General features: G+C 36.3%; 1 protein-coding gene and 1 long non-coding RNA gene across 19 annotated transcripts in view; both read right to left on the reverse strand.

Annotated features, from left to right (window-relative positions):
* LOC144375051 (uncharacterized) overlaps positions 1-2198 on the reverse strand; it is a 428255-nt gene extending 426057 nt beyond the window's left edge. Inside the window, exon 1 of one of the 5 annotated variants that reach the window (XR_013434386.1) lies at positions 1834-2198. This is a non-coding gene — a long non-coding RNA (uncharacterized LOC144375051). The remainder of the gene's footprint in view (positions 1-1833) is intronic. The other 4 variants (XR_013434385.1, XR_013434383.1, XR_013434384.1 and 1 more) reach the window with 4 other exon arrangements.
* Positions 2199-5855: 3657 nt separating this feature from the next.
* The window catches only part of Rbms3 (RNA binding motif single stranded interacting protein 3), a 1318386-nt gene continuing 1301279 nt past the window's right edge, over positions 5856-22962 (reverse strand). For 7 of the 14 annotated variants that reach the window (XM_040289897.2, XM_078038251.1, XM_040289900.2 and 4 more), the window contains 2 exons: positions 21040-21167; positions 5856-12370 (listed from right to left, as the gene is read on the reverse strand). In XM_040289897.2, the coding sequence (XP_040145831.1) occupies positions 12364-12370; positions 21040-21167 (135 nt within the window). In that variant the 3' untranslated portion in view covers positions 5856-12363. Of the gene's footprint in view, positions 12371-21035; positions 21168-22962 lie in introns of those variants that run through there. The other 7 variants (XM_040289902.2, XM_040289898.2, XM_040289904.2 and 4 more) reach the window with 1 other exon arrangement.

Consider the following 22962-nt stretch of genomic DNA (forward strand, 5'->3'; position numbering starts at 1 on the left):
AGTCCAGTAATATGATTGATCTAAACTTGTAGGCTGGTGGAGATTGTTGACCCTGGGTGAAGAGAGCTGCAGATACAACAGAAATTTGTTCCCTATAGACGTTTTCCTCAGGAACCCCATCAGGGAAGATGAGGAAGAAAACATCCCTCATGTTGCTAGCTGTGGGAAAGAAACAAAAATTTCTGCTAAAAATGCCAACACGGACTTCATCTCTCCTCTGGGAGAAAATGACAACAGCAATAACCACAAAATTAAAAATTAAAACAACAACAACAAAAAAGTTAAACCCTAAGAAAAGCAAAGAAGAGCAAAGACAAAAAACCCTGATCTCAATCAGTAGGAAGGAAAGAGCAAAAGAAAAACTGTAACTTTGGGGTAATATTGGGAACCCTTTGTAGCCAGGGGAAGGAAACAGGACAAAAATAGAAAGTAGAAATCTCTAGCCTTAGGAGAGAAACAGGAGTGGCTAGGTACAGCTCAATAGGAGGAAGAAGGGACAGAAACATTGGCAAAATCCACGTCTCTGAGACTAAGACTTGGGCTTAGTGAGAACATCAGAGGATTCTTGCAAAATATTTAAAGCACAAATGCTTACTTTAATAGAAAATCAGTGGAGGGTTCACCAAAGTAATAGATTTTAAGCTAGTTTCCCAAAGACTTCGAGTTCTGCTTCTAGGACGGCAGTGATAAAAGAATGATGATTCCTTCACCTGAAACAAGCCACGAAGCACATACCTGGGAAATGTCCTAAGGAGACCCGATTGATCTCTACCACTGGCCTAAAGGATGAAGTCAAGAAGGAGGAAAGAAAGTAAGAGCAAAATCTCCAATGCAACAAAACTCTAAACATTTTAAAAGGATAGTAAGTTTAAAACGTTGCTATTTCAGTTGGTGGGCATGGGTGTAATATATTCCATATGCTGTGCTTTTGTAGAAATATTGGTGTATTGATGATTTCTGGTTGTGGATGGTCTCCCAATGAAATCTCGCATCAGCTACCCGCAAGTCACTCATTGTATGAATAAGCAGACAGTGAGTGACATGCTGGCAAACCTTGGGAGAAGCCAGGCAACAATCCTTGCCTTGGGACTCAGCTACTGCTTTCAGACTGAGGCTAACACTCTCTTAAAGGACATTTAGTTTAGAACTTTTGTTGTTTCTTAGTTGTAAAGAATGCTCAATAGTCAAAGAGACTGCACAAAACACATATGTAATCTCTGAAATTGAGCGTCTTTAAAATTGAATAATGTGTAGTTTTCAGAGGAATAATAGCTATCTTGGGGTTTCAAAACCAAACAAAAGTGTTAGTCTTCTCTTCATGTATAATATCCCTGTGTTCATAAAAGTCAAGAGAACATGCAATTATGTAGATCATTCTAGGTTGTTCAAATTCAGCCCTTTAATAGGAGGAGTTTTGCATGGTGAATAGCAGAGAGCAGGGGAGAGTGGTATCTTTCTGGGTGACACTAATTTTGTAATTTTGGCTTACACTTGAGTATGTAACTTGTAAAAATCATATGGATCATTTAGGGTATATGCGATTTTCTTTGTGATATCATTATATTCAAGTTAAAAGTAAAGTTAAGATCCAAATAAAGAGACAAGTCAATCACAGGGCAGTCAGGGACAGAGAAAGTACCTCAGACAAAGTACCCCCCCCTGCCACCACACACACATTTACAATCATTTTCTTATGCTCTTTATACTTTTTCAGATCCTGTAAAGGCCAGAATTCATTACATTTTGCTAGGTATGATCATTTGTCTTGGAAATACCTCTTTGATGCAACCTGCTTATTGGTATGATCCCAGAAACTTCTTGGGATAAACTTACCTTATGCATGAGGTCTGCTGAAGATCTTACCCTTGGTTTTCAAGTCCAGTTGGTAGCTGATAAGTAGGTAATCTTGAATTGCTACCACCTGCCCCCTACCATCAGGCACTCCCTTTAAATTAGATGCCCTGTTGAAAGTCCCAAGAAAGCAGAAGGATGGTGATGGGATGATGATATAGGATTATCCTTCAAATGGGTGGTGGTGGGGGGGGGGTGAATGGAGCTCCAATAGCAGCTGAGCCTCTGTGCTTTCTTGTTCTAGTGCCTTGGGGGCTGTGATTTCAAGCCTGGCATTTTTGTCCTCTGGAATCTGGGCAACATTGCAAAATAGCTACTTGTTAACCTTGGCTCATTTAATTCCTTGCCTCCTTTCATTTTAGGAATTTATCCTGACATTAACTTTCAGGAGTTACCCTTGTTGGAATATTTTATGTTTTAATGGAAAACTTCAGAATATAAAAGTTCAAATTACACCTAGGATTTGATTTTCTTTACAATTTTTGTGCATGGTATGTGTGTTGCCTCTTTTTTCCCCATAAATAATTGGATAAACTGGACATGGTGGCGCATGACTGTAATCCCGTTGACTCAGGAGACTGAGGCAGGAGGATTGTAATTTCAAGGCCAGCCTCAGCAATTTAGCAAGGCTCATGTCTCAAAATAAAATCATAAAAAAAGGGCTAGGGATGTAGTTCAGTGGTAAAGTGCCCCTGGGTTCAATCCCCAGTAACAAAAAGAATAAATACTCTGATAAATAAAAGTTATGCATTTGGATAAATAAAGAAGATAAAGTTCAGGGAGAAAGAAAACTATTTTTTCAGATGGTAGGTCTAGTTAGAATCCAAGATCTTTCCTCTGCTTCCCAAACACTTCCTCCCCTGCTTTGTGGTCTACCTTTAAGAATAAAATTATAAGGATAAAATGTCAGGTAAAAGAATAGTTATTTTGGGCCATGTATCCCTTCAAATCATATCAGTGGTTCCAGCACTATTATGAGGAAAATCTTTGGCATTTTATAGCTAGCATATCCTAAATTTAGATCCTGTCTGAACTCTGAAAACTTGGCCGGGTCATATAACTTTCCACAGACCCACTTCCAGCATGTTAAAAATGTGGCCAGCACTGTACCTAGAATGATTGTGGAAAGATCAGTGGTAATATGTAACAGTTCCTACTAGAGCTATGGCCAGCCAAGAATGATAGATTTCACTCCTTTTTGTTATCCAAAGAGTTAAATGTCCCAGATAATTTAAGAAAAGGATAAGGGTAGTGCTGGTAAGGAGAGGAACTAGGAAATATCAGTGAGGAGGGTAGCAGACCTTCCAAGTATCTTTTTCTTTAATATTTTTTGTTTTAGTTGTAGTTGGATATAATACCTTTATTTTATTTTTATGTGGTGCTGAGGATCAAACCCAGCAGCCCACACGTGCTAGGCGAGCACTCTTCTACTGAGCCACAACCCCAGCACCTCCAGGTACCTTGATGAGCCATGACTACATTCAAACCAGACAGCTCTTCCATCTACTTTGGATTACAAAAGTGCTACACATATTGTCCAACAAATTCCCTGATCTTAATCATGCTAAAATGTTGTCCTAAGCCAGTACTTACTGGACTGTGACATTTTTGCAAACAAGATCCTTATCTACTCTGATGACTAAAATGTATGTGGAGCATCCACACGGTGAATGCTGTTAAGTAAAGGCATTGGTGGAAAAGTTATGCCTGCCTCCTTGACAGATAGGCCCTCTCCTTCCAGAACAAATCAGACAGGGTCAAATCAAGAAAAGATGAAAAAGGCAAGTTATTTCTCAGATAGAACATGTGAATTGTGCTGTGTTTCTATGACACAGTTATTAGAATGAATGCCCAGTGCCCCTAAGCTCTGGGAACAATGGAAAAAAAAGAAGAATATTGGCGATTAAAAAATAAAACTAACCCAAGGTGCCTTCCACATTGGCATTGCCCAGAGTCATTTCAAAAGAAGAAAACTTTGAAGCTACAGATCTGAGAAAATGAATCTGTTTTTAAAAGCACACTCTAGCCCTTTCTAAGCATGGATCCCTGGGTTCACTCCAAGCCTCCTCTGAAAGGTATTACCTACCTTAGAGCATCCTTGTGAAGGTTGTGTGAATTCAAGTCTGTGGGAGCAGCTAGAATAGTGCCTGGCAGAGTGAGGGCACAGTTAATAATGACCTTGCTCCCACAGCCCTTTCTCACCATGCTAATTTACTTTGGAAACACAGAATCTGGGAGGTGGGTTTGGAATCCATAGGAGACTAACATGGCAGCACCACCCGGCAACCACTTTACTATGATAGTAACCTATGATTTCCATTAAGGGTTGGAGAAAAACCCTGGGAGAGAGGCTGCTTCCTCAGTTTCTAAAGATTTAAATAAAAATACAGTGTTTTAGCTTAATTAGAGACATTTTTATCAATTTCAAAGAAAAAAAATTTTTTTTTAAATCTCCTGAGATAAAGTACCATGAGATTTCACTTTACTGTTTAGAAAGCAGCTACATTTTATCTTCATCAGTATTCCTTGGTTGGGGGGAGACAGGGAAGAGCATCATGAAACTTATTGGAACTCTTGAAAATTGACAAAACAGCCAGTTCTTAGAGAAAATAAATTATAAAACATTTAAAAAATAGAGATATTAGGACAGAAAAATATGATGGATACATAAGGGACAGCATACTAAATCAAGTTTATTTCTTCATTCTCTAGTTTTCTTCTTTATATCTTGAAACCAAGGATTTTACACATGTGGATGCATTTCAGGAAGTTCTTCCAAAATACCTTGAAATTAGAAACAAAATTTTCATGTATGTGGTGGGTGTGGGTCATATGATTTCCTTAGAAGTCCTGAACACACAACAAACAACAAATAAAGAGCCATTGTTTAAAACAAACTATAATGGAAAATGTGTGCTAAAGCCTGAATGTGTGTGCCCCTTCAAATTTTGTGTAGAAACCTAACTCCCAAGGTAATTGTATTAGAAGGTAGGGCCTTTGGGAGATAGATTAAGCCATGAGGGTAGAACCCTCATGGATAAAGTTAGTGCCCCCAAAAAAACAGGCCTCAGGGGACTCATTGAAGACACATAAAAGGCACAACCGAACAACATATATATTGGCAGTTTAATCTTGAATTTCCCAGGATTCAAAACTATGAATAATACATTTCTATTATTTAAGATTACCCAGTCTATGCCTTTTTGTTACAGCAACAAAAACAGATTTCCCATGTTTATTTAGTCCATTATAAATATACAGTGCTTCCTTGGTCTTTCTTTTTATATTTTTGTTCATACTCACATGCTTTGTCAGTTTATTTCTTATCTTCCTTTGCTGTATAATGAATCACAAATTGTATTCATTCCTTTTGTATTCCTGAGCAATACAGCAAAAGGGTATTATAGCATGGAATTCTTCTTGGCCCTTGAATGTGATCTCCAAGCTAGCTTGGATAATTATTGACCAAAGGAATATTGGTTATAATTATTTGCTTACCATAGTCACCCATAGGTTGGGAAATGAACACTTTTGAACTGGGTTAGCCGGGAGTTTAATCTTTGCAGGTATACAAATCATGCGTGTCAAAAGAAATTTCTTTATTGCTATATATATAACTTGATCCCTTGTGGCCTTCACATAAGATGTACCAAGTGGCTGCTGGATATTAGGCTTGGAGATAGGAGTTGGGTGGTTTCTGAACCCATTGACATAAGTTCTTCTTAAGAAGCACTGAGAGGTAAGGGAAGACCTAAGAGAACTACTGGACTCTCTCTGAAGTCCCCAAACAAGTGATTTTTCTCACGCCCCCCTTGCATGAATAGAATGCTTTCTCTAGTCTCACTTTTTGTTAAAGGGGACAACCCTTTCCTGGAGGAATTCTAACAATGTACCCAATGACATACAAACAGAGCCCCCTCTTACCAGCACACCCCCCACCCTCCAATAACACCACCACAATTGGTTTCTGGAAGAGTGCAGACAAACACAACAGCCCTACTTGATTGATTTTATTGTCATTTTTTATTGAAAGCTTCATCAAAGAAAACAGAAATTTAAACCTAACATCCACTGATCTACAGAAAGCCCAAGGAATAGGGGAAATGGTATTTCATTGGACTGTGGTACAGATGAAAAAAATTAAAAATAAAACCAGAAACACCACAGAATTACAGAACTTTCCTCGACAGTCAGAGACAGCAGTACAAAAAAATAATAAAATAAAAAAATGCTCTGAAATAAAGTTTAAAACTGAACGATGTTTCAGAAGTTCCATGATGTTGAATATGGCCTGAAATAAGGGTTTTTAAAAAGAAGCTGTGTCCTATTTTTCTTAGAAACTGAATGTCATAACAAGTACTTTTACACATTTTTCTTAAAATTAAGATTCCAATTATATCCTTCCTTTTAAATAAAGGGAAGCATTTATTTCCAGAGTGAAGAAAACTTTTCCAAGTATCTCTTTGAAATAATTGTCACAGTTCCTAAAAGTTATGGAATAACTCTTTTTTTTTTTTGCATATGAAGAAATAACAAATTTTGGGGAGGAGGACAGAGCATCTTTCTTAATCATCTAAGACTGAGGGGTTAAGGACAAAGTATAACACTGATGTTAAACTTTGAACTTATTTTAAGGTGATCATAAAAATATCCACTGGAGTGTCAAAGTCATTCAGCCTTGATATAGTAATGCCAAATTAAAAAAAAAACATATGCAATTTCTTTCTTTTTTTTCCCCCCTTTCTTTTTGGTCAAAGAATTAAAGTAGGAATAAGAGTGCACATTTAACCAAGAGTTACTCTTATATTATCATAACAGAAATTGTATTGATCTTTTCTATTGGCTTAAATTTCAGTAGAGTAAATGAAACCCAAACAAGCTTCTTTTGAGGGAAGCCAAATTCTTTACCACGGTTTTTTTTTTTTTTTCATTTTTATTCTGCAAGAATACAGCCAACTCTCAGTTGTTTGTGGTAAATGGAAAAAGAACATTATGATTTCTCAAAACCCACAGTATGTAATGCACGCACATTAATTTTGCCAATGATTTCTTGCAAACACCTTCCATAAAACAAAATTTAAGAAGAAATAAAGTAGACTGATTTGAATTTTATTTCCAATTGTTTCTTTTCTCCACCCTCAGGGTGAAATAATAATGAAAGGAAACAGAGCCCAAGGCCTAATCCTTGAGAAGAAAAGACAAAACACATCCACAAAGTAGATAATTAGCCCTTCAAAAATTGAGAGTGATTGTATTTCTGCAAAACGCAGAAATTGGGGCAGTATTAAGAAAAGCTCAAGTGTGACCCAGTAGCCTTGTGATTCTTCCTGCAGGCACCAAGCTCCATCCCACCAGAGTTTTGGCTTGAAAGCTTCCTGAATAGAAGAACTATTTCTTGATCCATTAAAGTATTTTCCCTCCCAGAAACACATAGAAGCGAATATTTGAGAAGTCATCCATCCTTTTTTTGTGATAGTGAACATCTCCATGTTGGGATATAAAACTAAAATAAAAGAAATCAGTAATCTGGGGTGAACTCTCCTCTCCCACATCAGAAAAGGTCTTTGGGACCACATGGGGACTTGGTATTTAGTTTTCCTATTTTCCTGAACTCCATATGCAACTCGCACAACTAATAGTCATGCCCAATAATATTTGGATTAAGGGACCGATTTTATATTTTAAAAAGTTTTGGTAGGAAATGTTAACCTTGAGTCAGACCCAACTGTCTTCCAATGCCACCCCACAGTGGATGTCATTTGTAAAGCAAATTGATTGGTTAATGAAATCCCATTATCGCTTTGCCACAGGGAGAGTATAGTGTACACAATCAGTGAGCCTTGTTTAAATTCTGTCAATCCCTCAGATTGAAGTGAGAAGCTTGTCAGTTCCACTGGACTCAAAATTTTGAAGTAAGCCAGCCACATAACACACAAAAAAACAAAGTCTCATCCTTTCCTCTCTACTATAGTCAAAATAAAAATATTCTATGATGTGTTAATACTGTATTACAACGTGTGATTCCTCAAATGCACTGAATGTTATTATACATGTATATAAATATTGCCCCTTGCTTGATTTGAAATCATATAAAAAACATTGATCACTAAAACACACTTAAGAAATTTTATCTGCTTATCTGCTCCTCTGATAAGTGGTTCATGCACTCAAATTAAGAAGGAGACCAATTTGTCAAATGCATTTTTAGTATACTAACATCATAACTGTTTCTGGAGAGCCTGTTGAAACTTTTTTATAATCATGAAGAAATTCTCAAGGTCCTATCCCAATAAAATTTCCTTTTCCACCAATGGGGATTTTAGGCCAGTGCAAAAGTAATTAGGTATATAATAGACACCCTGATTATTTTTCAAATAAAATTTCTGGGGTGGAGGAACAAAATGAAGTCCGTTTTTGGTCATACATGAGCTAAAAGTGATTTTAAAGCAGTTTGGCAATGAGGCCCATGATGTATTTTGTTGGCATAGGGAAATAATGCAAACTGTTTGCTCCATCAGCTTTTTTCAGCTCTGGTCTTGCTTTTCCAATGCACATGCTTTTAAAACCAAGTAGTTTTGCATTACAAGGGGTGGAAGTGAGTCATATGCTTTCAAAGGTGGCAGGTCTGTTAATAGTCACAAGAATTAATTTAAGCGAAATATGGAGACAATATTCTAAAGCGTTGAAATTTTCCAAGAAAACAAACTAATTCTAGCCAAATTGAAATCAGGTGGAGGATTTTTTTCTTTCAAATATTTTGTGATTTGTTAATATTCAAAATATGTCAGCATTTATGACAGGCAGTATTCATCACCTGCTCCTGTGACTTTAGTTCTCTTGGGCTACATTAATTGTCCTTAGAAGACAATGGCCATGCCCTGTGAATGTCCAGTTACTACATACATTGCTTCTCCTGAAAACACTTTTTCATTAGAATAAACCCATTCTCCCACTGACCTAGTAACTGAGTTTAGATGAGACAGTGTTTGTCTTACATGGATTGCGGCTTTAGTTTGTTTCCTAATGGGTAGGCTAAGTCTTGGCAATTGCAGTCATAAAGAACCAATTTTAGATATTTCGATAAATACTTAAAAATCTAGTGAATCAGAATACTTGGAAAATCAACTTCAACTTTAAAAAAGGTTATAGTCTTAAATAGTACTAAAATCACCACACTATATACGGTGGATTAGATTAAGATGCTGATGCCCACATATATTGAACACATATTTTGGTTTTCTTTCTTTTTCACTTAGAGTAGCACTGCTTACCTGTGGATGTGCCACCCCCAACCCCAAACTGGACACTTGGAAACAATTCTTAGGTAAGATGACAGGGAAAGGGGGCAAATTTGAACTTTGCTTTTTTCTTCTTTTTGGTTTGAAATTTTATAGAATGGCATGACATAAACAATCTAAACACAAAACACACATGGACACATAAAATGACAGGTAATTTCCTTTTTCCTGAAGTGGCTTAAAAAAATTGAGATTACTGAAATTTCATAGTTGAAAAAAATGTTTCTGAATGTATAAATAAAGCAGCAGTTTTGAATAGAAACAGGAAGTTACCTAGGCACATTCATCAGCCACATGGTAGCTACCTCTTAGCCTCATTGTTGATTGTGTAAATGAGACTTTCTTTGTATCACATTAATATTTGTTTTTTGGTATATTTTTTTTTCTTTACATAAACAAAGGAAAGCATGTTGGTTTCATATTCAAATGAATTATGCCTAGGATAATCCTTATTTATACAAAGAATTCAGAGAGTGAAAAGGAAGAACAGAAAATACAGTTCCCAAAGATGTTTTCTTATACTCCCTGTAACTTAGGGACCCACTATTCAAAGGCAAAACTTAAGTGCCACTCTTGCAATACCTGGGAAGCTGTAGGATACCAAAGAATGTGTCATTCTAGGATTCTCTCTAGAAACAGAAAACCATCAGGAAGGGTGTGACCAGCTGAATTTCTCTGTAGCACATGTGACATTTCCTTGGATACACTTTTGCTATTAGTTTGACTGCAGAGATATGGAGCCATTCTGTAGGTTTGAGCTTCCAATATCTGGGGTGGCAAATAAGAGAACAAGGGTCCATTTAAACAGTGAAAAAAAGTGGCAATTTTCTATGAGTCCCCCTCCTTACTCATGTTGCCCTAACAAGAATATGATTTACGTTTTGAATTTTTTAGTTTTCAAAAGCCTACCCTGTTTTCTTCTATAGTGCACTTCATGTATTTCTTCCTTCTTTATGGAATAAGTCAGATTCCTGTGACTTCTTTAGTTTGCAAAAAGATTTTCACCTATTTGATTAAAATGATTCATTCGCAAAGCCATTTTAGCAATTGGTTCAATTAGCAAAATGCCATTCTGTTGTCTCTAATTTCAGGTAAAACTGTATAAGTTGAACATGGACTTGATGAATCAAAAATGCAAAGATGTTTTCTAGGTAAGTCAATTTAATTTTAAACAAACTTTTGCATCGTCCTAAGTGCATATATCTCCTTTGGCTTTTATCATTGATCAAACCTAATTCTTTTGGTTCTTATTGATTAAAAATGATACAATTACTTGATTGTCAACTAGCATTTTTCAGAAATTCCATTAAGAGATCCCTCAATCTTATTAGTCCTGCTTGCCTTGGATAATTTAACTGAAATGAAATGTCTGTTTTGTCTTTCTTTCCGGCATCACCAAGATATGAAAAGAGGCAAAAAGAAGATACCCCTCCTCCTCAATTGCACAATCAAGGTGGCTATTCATGGTGGATGATGACAAGACTGAAGTGAGAAGACAAAACCAGGAGGTGTTAGAATGTAGAAGGAAGACTGTTACAAAATGAGACCTTTTCAGAGACCACTCACCATTGCACACAATATCACTCAGCTTTTCTGACAAGTGACCTTTCAGATCATGTTCAGGAAGCATCTTTAGTTCAAAATTCATACAAAGAAATTCCAACCTGTTAAACAAGTGTCTTGGCTTATTGGTGGCCATCAGCACAGGTTTCACTATTGAAGAGAGTTAGCAAGGAATCAGAAAAGCTCACAGGATTTAAAGCCTCTTGGCTCTATCAATTGGTACCCAGGACTCTCCTTGCTATAACTGTTGAACACAGCAGGTACAAGCTTCTAATATCAACAAAGACTTAAAAAAAAAAACACACTTTTTTTTTTCTTTTGCAGTAAGTAAAACACCAGTGGAAGATAGTTTAAACAAAGGACAAAAAACTGGTCCGGCCATGTAGGTCAAATAAAAATTTTAAAACAAAACAGAATTAACAACCTCTACCCTCTGGACTGTAATAGGGTGTCACTTCATCTTTGGTATAAAATAGGCCATCCATAGGCTGAATTTGATCACAACTAGGAAAGACTACAGAAATTGTCAACAATTTCTCTATCTATTGCTTTTTTTGTTTTTTGCACTTTTTGACCATAAGCTCCTAACTACTTAAGTTTTTTTTGTTTTGTTTTGTTTTTTAATGCTCTTAAGCTAGGTTTTGCAATGTGACAAGCAAAGCTGACTAAAAACTTTGTAAAGCTCATAAAAAAGACTGCAGATAAAAAGCACTAATGCTTTTGCTAGCAATCACGCTTTGTAAATAAAAAAAATCTGCATTCTGCCCCCCAAACACGCATTATTTCTAATGCAGTTGTTTTAAAACCAACATGAATAACTTTACTGTAAAATGTTTTAGCCTTCTAGAATGATTTGTGTCAACACTTAAGACAAAGTTCATGAAAAGTCCCAGCATTTCCCAATTCTTGCAGTTGCCATGGTTTCTTTTATCAACAAATTTTCTTCAAATGAAGAAAAAACATTTTCTTTTAAACTGTACAGTTTTTTTTTCACCCTAAAAACTCATAGTCTTAAACTTCTGTACCAGTTAAAGCTGGCACAATATTTCCATTTTTCTTGATTTTTTTTTTTAACAAGACGTTGACAGCTTGCCTTGAGAGCCTTTGACGTCCTTAAAATTAAGGCAATTAAGATTCAAGATAAACCTTACCTACATATTTCAAAAAATAAAAAAAATTAATAAAAAAAACACAAGATTTAAACAAAAAAGGAAAAAGAGAGAAAGTAGCTTAGTTACTGAGCAAGACAATTTGTTCCAATTCTGTTTGCCCACCTCTTGACAACAGGTTTTCTGTTAAAGAAAAAAATAAAAAATAAAAAAAGAATCTATCTACACTTTCAGGTAAATTCTGAATTTAAATGTTCTAGATAAAACATAAAACTGTGATGTTTAACCCCCTCTTCTTGGGTTTTTTTTTTCTTTAATTATAAAAAGAAAAAGGATGGCAAAAATAAACTGTCAGACCACATAAAGGAACCATTTGCACAGCACATAAAAACTTTTTGTTTTCATCGAGTAAAGTATAAAATTAAAAAAAAAAAAAAAAGCCTTCCATTGACGCCTGTGCAAACTGGAAGCCAACTAACTTCTTGTTCAATGAAGTTTCTTCATTCAAGGCAAAGTTTCAGATGAACATTCTTCAGTTCTGTTTATGGTCTGTGAAAACAATTGAATAAGAGTGACTGTTACATCAAAGCAGCTTTGAAAACTGTCTTCTGTGCTCTTTTCTAGCCAGGACATTCAAAGATATCAAGCTCAAGAACGTGGTCAAGAAAGAAATTTGGAAAAGCATAGTTAGCCTATGAAGCTGTCAAATGCTGCCAATTTCACATAAATATGTGTTCGAGCTAGAGAGTTTGTTCACATTACAAATCAAGGTAAATAAACCAAGAATACCTTTGGATTCCAACACAATAAATATGATGAATAATCATCAAATAGGGCTCAGAGAGACAGCACTCCTGCTATGGTCTGGATATGGTCGGACGGAACATGTTCTCCCCAAGGTTCATGTTTTGGACTCTCCATCTTCAGTGTGGAAACGTGGAAGGTGAGGTTGGAACCTTGAAGACACGGAGCCTAGTGGCATGCCATTGGTGTGTGTGCCTTTGGTGGGGATTAAAGTTCTCATGGGATCCTGAGTTAGTTCTTGAGGGAGCAAGGTGTTACAAAAGAGCAAGCCCCTTCCTTCTCTATTCTGTGCTTCTTGTCTGATCATGCAATCCCTTTAACACCCCCACCATGACGCCTTCTTGTGGCCCCAGAAGGGGACTGTCAAGAGGCCATAGAGATAGGAATGTTCAATTTTGAACATTAAGCCTCCAAAATTGTGAGCTAAATAAACCTCCTTTCTTTATACACTATCCACCTTTAGTAAATTTGATTTAGCAACAGAAAACAGGTGAATAATACAACTTTCTATGCATGCAAGTCACGTTTAAATGATGGTCTCTTTCCTCTGGGCACAGATTATAGCAATAAGCTCTGCAGGTTATTTTTCATACCCATTTGCTTCATTTAGCACAAAGAGTTGTTAGGTACAGGTAGGCAGATTGCTTACTATACAAGATGCATGGTTAAGGGAGAAGGGCTAAGTTTTAGCCAACTGTCTTCTTCCAAATCTATATAATCTGATACAGGACTGCATCTGCCCTAATCAAGTAAATGGGCCTTATTGAAATTCACATAATGTCCTCAACAGTGTTTTAAAACGGATAGGATAATATCTTGCCTAAAATGGCCTCAAAAGGTCTCTTTTTCTTAATTTGCATAAAGCCATCATGTGAGCCAGCTGTGGCTATTAGGGACCTAATTAATTTGTTCCTAGATCATGCAAGAAAAGCAACTAATTGATAGAGTGAATATTTCATTTTTTTTTAACCAATAGTTTAAGTCTCTGAGGATATATCATTTTCTCCCCTGGGTCACATGAAAAAGTAGGATTTTTTCAAGAAAAAATGCAATTAGAATTCTCATAATAGCAACAATAAGGGAATTTTATTAGTAGTAGCTATAAAAACCCTGGTCAATGTTTTAGCCGTCTTTCTCTGCCTTTGCAAACTGTAGGCTGACTCTTATGTATTTCTAAAATCTATCTTTTCTGTGAGAACCAACAGTTTTCTTTCCCTGGTTTTGTGTTTTGGTCTCTTCTTTATTTCCATTCCCATTTTCCACTGTACAATAAAGAGAAAAAGCCTAAAACACCATGAATCTCTATGATGAGCAGCTCAACTCAGTAAGTTGTCTTACTCAGTGGTGGCACAAAAGACCTTCCCTGCTCAAGTCCTCAATAGGCACTGATCTCAGAAGCATCAGTTTTTATGAGTTAAGCTGAGCATGGTGGCACATGCCTGTAATCCCAATGACTCCACTTGACTCAGGAGGCTGAGACAGAAGGATTGCAAGTTCAAGGTCAGCCTCAGCAACTTAGTGAGACCCTGTCTTAAAATAAAAAACAAAACCAAAAAGGGCAGGGGGAGTGGGTGGCAGGGATGTAGCTCAGTGGTAAAGTTCCCCTAGGTTAAATCCCCAGTACAAAAAAAAAAAAAGTATATATATAAATACACACACACACACACACACACACACACACACACATATATATATACATATATATGTATATATATACATACATATACTATATATATGTGTATACTGTATGAATATATAATAAATATATGTGTGTGTATAAATGTTAAATGTTAAAGCTGTAGCTGCTTCTATGTTTTAAACCTTATACAATAATTTCCAACAGTACCCTTCCATAATTTGCTTTGTCCTTAAAGGGTCCTCATTGCTACATGAAAACAAATAAGGAGAAATAAAGGGCTGTAATTTACATGTTCATGGTTCTTAGCTGAAGTTGAAAGGAAAAAGGTATTGCTGTTTAACAGAATTAAATTCACTTCTCTCCACTCCCTCTTCCTTAGATGAAGTGTGAATGTGTACATTTACACAGTATTTAAGGGTTGCCCCCATATTTATAAAAATAGAAGCATTCTAAATTCTCAAGTTTGTGATCATTAGTATAGAGAACATTTTAAGTTGGACTCTGAGAATAGTAAGAAAACAAGTTGAAACTTAGAATAATTAACACGTGAAAAAGATGAGTTTGAAAACTATTTGCAAACTGTGAAGCACTGAACACAGAAGGTGGTGTGACTCGTAAGTATAATTACATGTCATCACTGTATTGACCACTTTTAAGAATTTTGTGTTCCCACAGTTTCATTAGCCATAGAAGAGTTGAGGCATAAAAATAAAATGCAATAGTATTCTTTTTTTAAGTTAGGATGAATAGACTCATTTTGAATCTTCTTATCAGCTCCCTCTCCAAAGAAAACAAAAAATAAAAATAAAAACAAAACAAAACAACAACAACAACAAAAAATAGTTTACAAGTTGGGAAATAGCAAACCATATTTTTGAAAGCTAGAATTTAGTATTTAAGAAATCCACTGCTTCAGTATTTCCCAGAGAAATTTCTCACAGACTAGCTTCGTGCAATGCTATATAAAAAAAGTATTCTGTGGTCCAGGGTTTGGAGAAAAAAACTATACACTTAACTCTTAATACTGGATTATCTACAGGTAAACTAAACAAATACTTAAAGCACAAAGAAGAATAGCAGGATAAAAAAATTCAAAACAATGCAATGCTTTATATTACTATGAAAATCATCAACACATAGACAATTTAAAAATTTTGTTAAACTTTCAAAATAATTTAATATATTTTTTTAAAAATATCTTGGAATTCCATAGGAGGAAAGGGGCATGCACCATAATCTTTCAGGAAATAAAGTATTGGAAGTATTTTTTCTGGTCTTCGATATTGGGGGTTGAACCTAAGAGTGCCATTGAGCTATATCCCCAATCCTTTTTAATTTTATTTTGAGACAGGATCTTGCTAAGTTGCCCAGGCTGGTGTAGAACTTGAGATACTCCTGCCTCAGTCTCATGAGTAGTAGGGATTATAGGCATGGGTCACAAGATCCCGCTCGTTAATACTGTATTTTAATAGTTTTGGAGAGAGCTCTGATTAAAGAAAGCATTTGGCTTGGTTTAAAGCAGTGTATCCTTGGTCTGGGCTTGTAGATCAGTGGTACAACAGTTGCCTAGCACATGTGAGGCACTGAGTTTGATTCTCAGCACCACATAAAATAAAATAAAATAAAGCTATTTTATTTTTTAAAAGGCAATGCATCCCAACATAATTTGACTAGGAAGTGCTTGGGGCACTTTCCAACCCTGACTTGGGGCATGGTGGTAAATATCCTCCCCTTTCATTTACCTAATTTAGGCTCTTTGGAGAATGGCCCAATCTTCTCACTTTGAAGAGGAAAATCAAGCTCCAAATAACTGAGTAGTAACTGAGATGTCACAAAGGTGAAGTCAGAACAAAGGGCTTATGGTTCTGCATAGTAGAATTTAAGTTTGTTTGAAGACATATTTTTCAGATCCTAGTTAGTTTAAGGTTTCTTTCATAACACAAAATCAAATAAACAAATAGAAATCTTGGGTGAAATTAGAATTTCCATAGAACTTCCAAAAGAAACCACAGTGAAAATTTCCTCCTGAGATAAGAGCTGAGTGTCCCTTTTGCATCAATAGCTTCTCTTAAAGAAAACAAGAAACCATAAGTATAAATGTGTGGTCCTGCTTGGAAAGTGGAATCTGGAATGGACAGATCACAAATATAGTTCCATAATTCATAGGCCTATCATTTGTATTTCTCAAACTTTTATCTTGCAATCTTTGGTTGCAATGGGTGTAACTTAATTTACAGTATCTTTAGTATAGACGCTTTGGTGTTAAATGTATGTGTGATGTATTAAGCTACTTTTCAGGGGCACTCTGCTACCCTAATTAGAATTTCACACCCCACAAGAGGTCAGCTAGCATTTAATCAAAAAGGCCAGAGGTAGTACAAGTACTTTAAGCTATCCATATCTCCATTAGCATAATGATTGTTAGAAATGGGTTGCCTAATGAAAGTAGTGGCATGTTAATTAGCATAATGATGTTGGAAATGAGCTGCCATTTGTGAGATTTGGCATATTTAAGAAAATGTGGATTGGCTAAATTATTTTAGAGATACTCTCCATTATACTAGGAACAGGAAGGATATAAGAATTTAGGGACATATATAGAATACAATTCACTTTCGGATACTGCTTGAGGATTGATTTCCAATCAGAATTGTCACAGAGCAGACTCTGAGTGGCTTTTATAAGGACGACATAGTCCTATATCTAGAATACGGTTGAATCTAACCTGAGAGAATTTTTTATACCAGGTCTGGTCAGTTAACTTTAAAGAACAGAGCTAGGAGTTTATTAAGTGTACACAGCAAGCTGTGTAAGTTGTTCTGTGCCTGCTTTCTAACAAATGCTTGCTTAGTGTCTCTGAGGGTGCTCTTGCATCCCTCAAACTCTTCCCAGTGATGGTTGCCAATGAAAAGGAACCCACTTTGCATGATCCAAATGCTCAGCTTAATTCCCAGTGTCTTCCTCAAATGATTCTGAAGAATCTGTCTTACCATGACCCAGGTCAGATTCTCTTGACTGAACCTGATTTAAAAAAAAAAAAAAACCTGGATAGAGTCTCATGAATTACTTCCTTTTATAAAATTCCAGGAGTGATTGCCACACCCAAATGTAGTTTGTTTTAGTATATTTTTTTATTTCATTCACTATGTTGTTTTTATTGTTGTTTCAAGTCAAAAGCTTCTAAGACTGTATCATGTCCAAAAGAGGAAGTTGAGAACATGCACAGAATTTATGAACATTTTTACCAGGTTTAAAAAATGTCTGCGGGGCAATAAAAGTGGTTTTTGCATGTCATATTTTTGAAATGTTCCATGTTCCAGAATGTTTCATCTTTGTAGCACTGAGAATGAGCTAGAACATCCTGCCACACACATTCCCGAGTGAGTGCAGAATCTAATTCCTCCAATCAAGGAAATTCTCCTCATAAGTTTTACCACTGTGAGGACATGGGATGGAGATTTTCATTTCAGAATATTTATTATCTTTGGAAAACTCAGCATTGTCAACCATAAAAATCCATGGCTCAAGAGAAATGACCGTGGTGTATAACCAAACTTATACACATGTTTCAATAGTGAAAGTTGTATGTGCAACTTTCCTCAAATACTTCACAGAGTAGAGCTTATTAGAATGGACTCATCACAAGGATAATTAAATTCCTGTCTTTCTCCAGAAAGTCACACCCTCATGGGTTTTTATCTCATCTGCTTCTGTTAACGGCATGAAGAGCTTCATTGATTTCTTTTGAATTTTGAAGTCTTATTTATGTTTTTTCTTCTTTCAGTCTATCTTCCACTCTACCTTCCTCTTCCCACCATTGCACCTGCCATGGTGACACTTCAGAACTTTGCTACTTCTTTCCTAAGTCATAGCAATAATAGCACTGCTGATTTCCCTTCCTATCAAATTCATTGCCTACTGTGGCTGAAAGAGTAGTAGTCATAGAACAAAGGTAATGCCTTTCAAGCAATTCAGTGTGGCACCTGATATAACCATCTAGATCTAATCAGCTTTTGTACACAATTCTATTACTCTACCTCCACTTCTTGAAGAAGCATTCTGAGCTCCCTTCCCACCCTTGGACTTTGATTAAACTGTTACACCGTCTAAAATGTTGTTCCTGCCTCCAAGATTCAGTTCCAGTTGCCATAACCACCACAAGGCTTACCAAGCCAGGAAATATGAAGTGCATTCTCCTATTACTATAGCGCTTTAAAAGAGAGTCATGTTCATTTTCTTCCATATAGAATGCATATTTTCTGAACATGGAGAACTAAATCCCAGCCTGGATTGTAAATCCTGAGGATAGACCATGTCTACTGGTATAACTGGTTATGATGCTGTTATCATGCACGAACTTGGCTCTGGCTCTGGAAGTGAATGTGGAAACTGTCACCAGAATCTGCCAGAGGCAGAGATACTCCCCCTGGGTTAGACGGAATACCTTTCCCCACCAAATCATAATGTGACCATGGAAAGGAGCTTTACATCTGAGATAGTACATCCTTGAGAAAGTTAGAGTACACCTCATTGTGGAATAACAAGTTGGGGCAACTGAAGCTCAGTTAATTGGTCAGGGAAAGGAGGAGTCTTTGGAGAGTTGCAAGAAGGGGGATATTTGCATGCTGAAAGCCATCCTTGAAATATATCCCTCTATATTCAGTGGTATTAGAGTCAACATTTGTGAATCAAATGATATCATTTCTTCTTTTACAGTCCTCCCAAGAGTTTTGAGCTCATTTTGAGTAAAACCAAGTATCATTATAGAGAGTCAAGTATTTAAGGGGCAAAAGCTTGGTACCAGCTGTCCTGTTTGGTCTAACCTCCTGGAACTTTTGCCTCTAGTCTGCAACACATCAGCCTCATGTTCCCACCAAGGGCCTACAAATGGCCTATTTCCTCTCCTTAAAATGCCTTGTTTCCAAATTTCCCCAAGATTTGTTTCCAATTGTCTTTCAGAACCCAGGCCTATATGAGAGGTCTTCTCCAATACTAAATCCTGGGAGTTGACCTCATCATTTTATATCCCCTGGAATATTTGAATGATCTGCTTTGTAATTCTGTCTTTTTTAAAAATTGTTTTTTGATTGATCTATTGATTATAAGTGGAAAATAAACTCCAGGAGAGGGGGGGAGAAATCTGCTTTTATCATTGATCGTTTTTTAGCACTTAGAATACTGTCACATAATAGGTGCACAAAAAAAAACACTGCTGACTTGATGAATGAAAGCATTATTTCCATTGATCCAGAAATTATTTAGCTGCTAGTAGAAAAGTTCTAGGTCATAAAACCCCTTGTTTCCCTTCTTTATATCAGTTTATTTTTTAATGTTTCTATTATATTTTTAATGTTTATGTTTGTTTATGTCAGTTTATTTATTATGTCAGTGTAGCCAGAATTTCCTATCCTTGACATGGAATCGTCCTTAATATCTGATCAATTTTCTCATGTGGCATCTTTGATTTATCCATCTTTGATTTTCTTTCAGTAAGAATCTGATTAAATTGGTTTAGTAGTAATTCCCCACTCCTGCTGTCTCCTTTTAATAATTTTCCATTCACTCACCCCTTCCCTCTGTTGATTGGCTATAAATCTCCACCTGCCTGTGATCTATTTTGAGTTGGGCCCAATCTCTCTTCTCTTTTGTGACAATCTTGACACACTGTGATAATTATGAATAAAACCTTCCTACTGTGCTAACAAGTGTCAAATAATTTTTTTTTAATTAACAAGTAAAATGACCAAGAAATAGAGCCAAACTATTGAGAGGATCATCTGGGAATTCTCTGTTCACCAGGGGTTTGATTGTAATGTACAAAGTGGAGCACTTTGCATGTCAAGTTACCTGTGTGTAGACTTTACTATTGTTAATTCCTTTGGTTTCAACAAAAAGCTCTCAAATTTTAGTCTGTATATTTACTCAACACAAAGGCAATTTATTTTATGAGTGGCTTAAGAACTTTCAAGAGTAATTCTGTCTACTTGATGTTTTTTTCTTTGCCCCTTAACTCCTAAGTAGGAACCTATTTTCTATGATTCGTATTTTATGGCATCCTTTTTTTTTTTCCACAAACATTTAACTGGGTGTTCAAAGCAACTCTGCAAGAGAAGTGTCACTTGTTTTCATTCAACAATAAAATGGAATTTCACTATGAAGTTTCATAGGTGAATACTGGAAATTTTTTCAGTTTTCAACTAGACTGTTTCTAATGCACTGAACTGTCAAATTGCCTCATTATTTTATCATCATCAGAATGTTCCAATTCTTTGGATAAGTATGTGCCTTTGGTGAAAATTAATGCAATGCTTCCCTCTCACAGTGAACACCTACATTGATTCTGTTTGGCCATGACTTGTTTTGTCCTATGCAACAATACCCCAGGAGTCACAAACAGAATTAAGAATGCTTGATCTCTTTAGACTTCCTTTGTTGCTGTCTTGGAAATTCTGAGACTTCCCTTCAATTAGCTCTCAGAATGATCAAAAACATGTGGCCTATTCAGTTCTATCACCCAACCAACAACCAGTCCCTACCCTGAAACAGAGCTACGTGGCTGTTCAGCCACTGACCCAGAGTCTAGGTCCAGCCAAGGTCAGAAGAAACAGTCATCCAAGGTCAGCCCAAACAGGCTCACTTAGCAGCGAGCTAAACAATGTTTGTCACTAAATTTGGGGTGGTGTGTTTACAACCCAAACTAATGGATACACCTTAAAAGAGTGATTTTGAGATGTTTGATCTTAGAAGGGCAGAGCTTATAATAACCCAAACTTACTTCGACTGTTGGTAAGAATATGCAGGTGCATGTTCATTGGATGTGTCCACTGCTATCTGTTGCTGCTGACCACTGGTGTCCTGGGATGAAGGTGCCACTGTCTGGGGAGAAGTATCAGCAACGACACCCTAAGGAGGCACATAAGTACACAAAGACCTTATTTTCTTTAGCATAAACGATCTTGTCTTCATGAATCATAAATACTCATTTGGCTTGAGAAGAAACGCTCTCAGCTCCATGAAACCATGATAAGCACTCAAAGCAATGCAAAGAATAAATTTGGATAAGGGTTGGGAAATTCATTCTAATGCAACACTATAAGCTCTGCCATCAGAAGTCCTTGGTATAGTCATATTGTCAGAAAAAGATCATTTTGCCCATTCTTGGAACTTTTAAACCATGGTTACATATAGTCAGACTAAATAATAAGTTTTTAATCAAAAATTTCTTTCAGGATTCCTAGAAATACTTGCATATGTAAACAATTGCCTGGGGGTAGTTTACTGTACCTTGTCCATATAATTTGGCAAAATAATGGACTCTGTCCTTCATAAAAATCTCCATCAAAGTTTGAAAATCTTTTCAAAGGATACAGTTGAGTAGGTTTTGCCTTCAGTAATTTGTTTTAGTTTGCTTTGTTTTCCAAGATATGAACTGAAATCCATTTACAGTTTCCAGAAAAAGGAAACAAAACAAAACAAAACAACTGTCCTTAATTTAGATTTGCTCTTCCTTTTTTTTTTTTTTTTTGTTCTTATTGTATCTTTCATTCCTCATAGATGCTGGCAAGAATGAATTTCTGGAGTTGGTCATTTATCAGGAACGTATGTTTGTTTCCAAGGGAGGTGTACATGGATTTATTTGGTTGTTAGTAGAACTGAAGAAGGCATCTCTCCTGATTTTAGTTATAATCTTGGACACCTGCAGTCATGTTGAATTTCAAATGCTCTTGGTCAATTCTCTTGTCACTTAACTAAAGATCCCTGAAATTCTTCCTTAGAATCTGAAAATTTTTTCTTAGAGACATTCATTGTTTCCTTTCCAAAGGTACTATATGCTGTTTTGAGTTTTTCTCCCACCAGCATTTGTTTTTATGGATTCTGGTGAATGTGTAATGAAAGTTTTCACATGGAAAATGAATCAGTGCTTTTCCCTATAAGTACAAATGAAAGGCAGTATGTCAGAGTGTATTTATAGTTTTCTCACTGAAGTTCTTCTTTTCAGACTCCAGATTTACCTATATCATTTCTAATAAACTACACTGTGAAATGGGCCATATTAATTGATTATAATCAAAATGTTTCAATTCTTTCGATTGGCATGTGCCAATCAAGACATAAAGAAATGCAAACATGTGGCAGAGATCTATGCTCACAGCACCTAGAATGCCTGGATTATTGGATTACTCACGGCATAGCTCCTTTTTGAGAGCTGAATATAGCAAAGAACATGTAATTCAATCACATATTTTTGGAAATTTAGAGATCAAATTAAAACCTATTTAATATGACAAATTCTTTGGGTCCCCTATGTCTAGAACATACAAGAGGTCTGAAAATTTGATATTAGTTATCTAAACGACACAGTAGTGCCCTCTGCACTTTCTATAACTTGGTACAAGTCAACGTTTGCTACACCAAAAAATAGGTATTTTAACAGATCTAATTTAGTCTATGAAGGTTTCCATCAATCTCTTTATCAATGGATTTTCATGTGGTGCAGTACAAATGTGCTAGTTGCTGGCCGATTTATGGAGCAGCAAAGACGTCAATTCCAGACGGTTTTCAGCTGAGGAGGGGAAGTGTTCTGTGACCATAATGTACATATGCATTAGGAGAGGGGTAAGGGGGGCAGTGAAATGAAAATTAACAGCCAGAATCAGAGGGAAGAATACATTCTAAGTGTTTCACCTCCCCCTCCATG

The sequence above is a fragment of the Ictidomys tridecemlineatus genome, chromosome 2, assembly GCF_052094955.1.
Source record: "Ictidomys tridecemlineatus isolate mIctTri1 chromosome 2, mIctTri1.hap1, whole genome shotgun sequence".
In the NCBI taxonomy this organism is placed as follows: Eukaryota; Metazoa; Chordata; class Mammalia; order Rodentia; family Sciuridae; genus Ictidomys; species Ictidomys tridecemlineatus.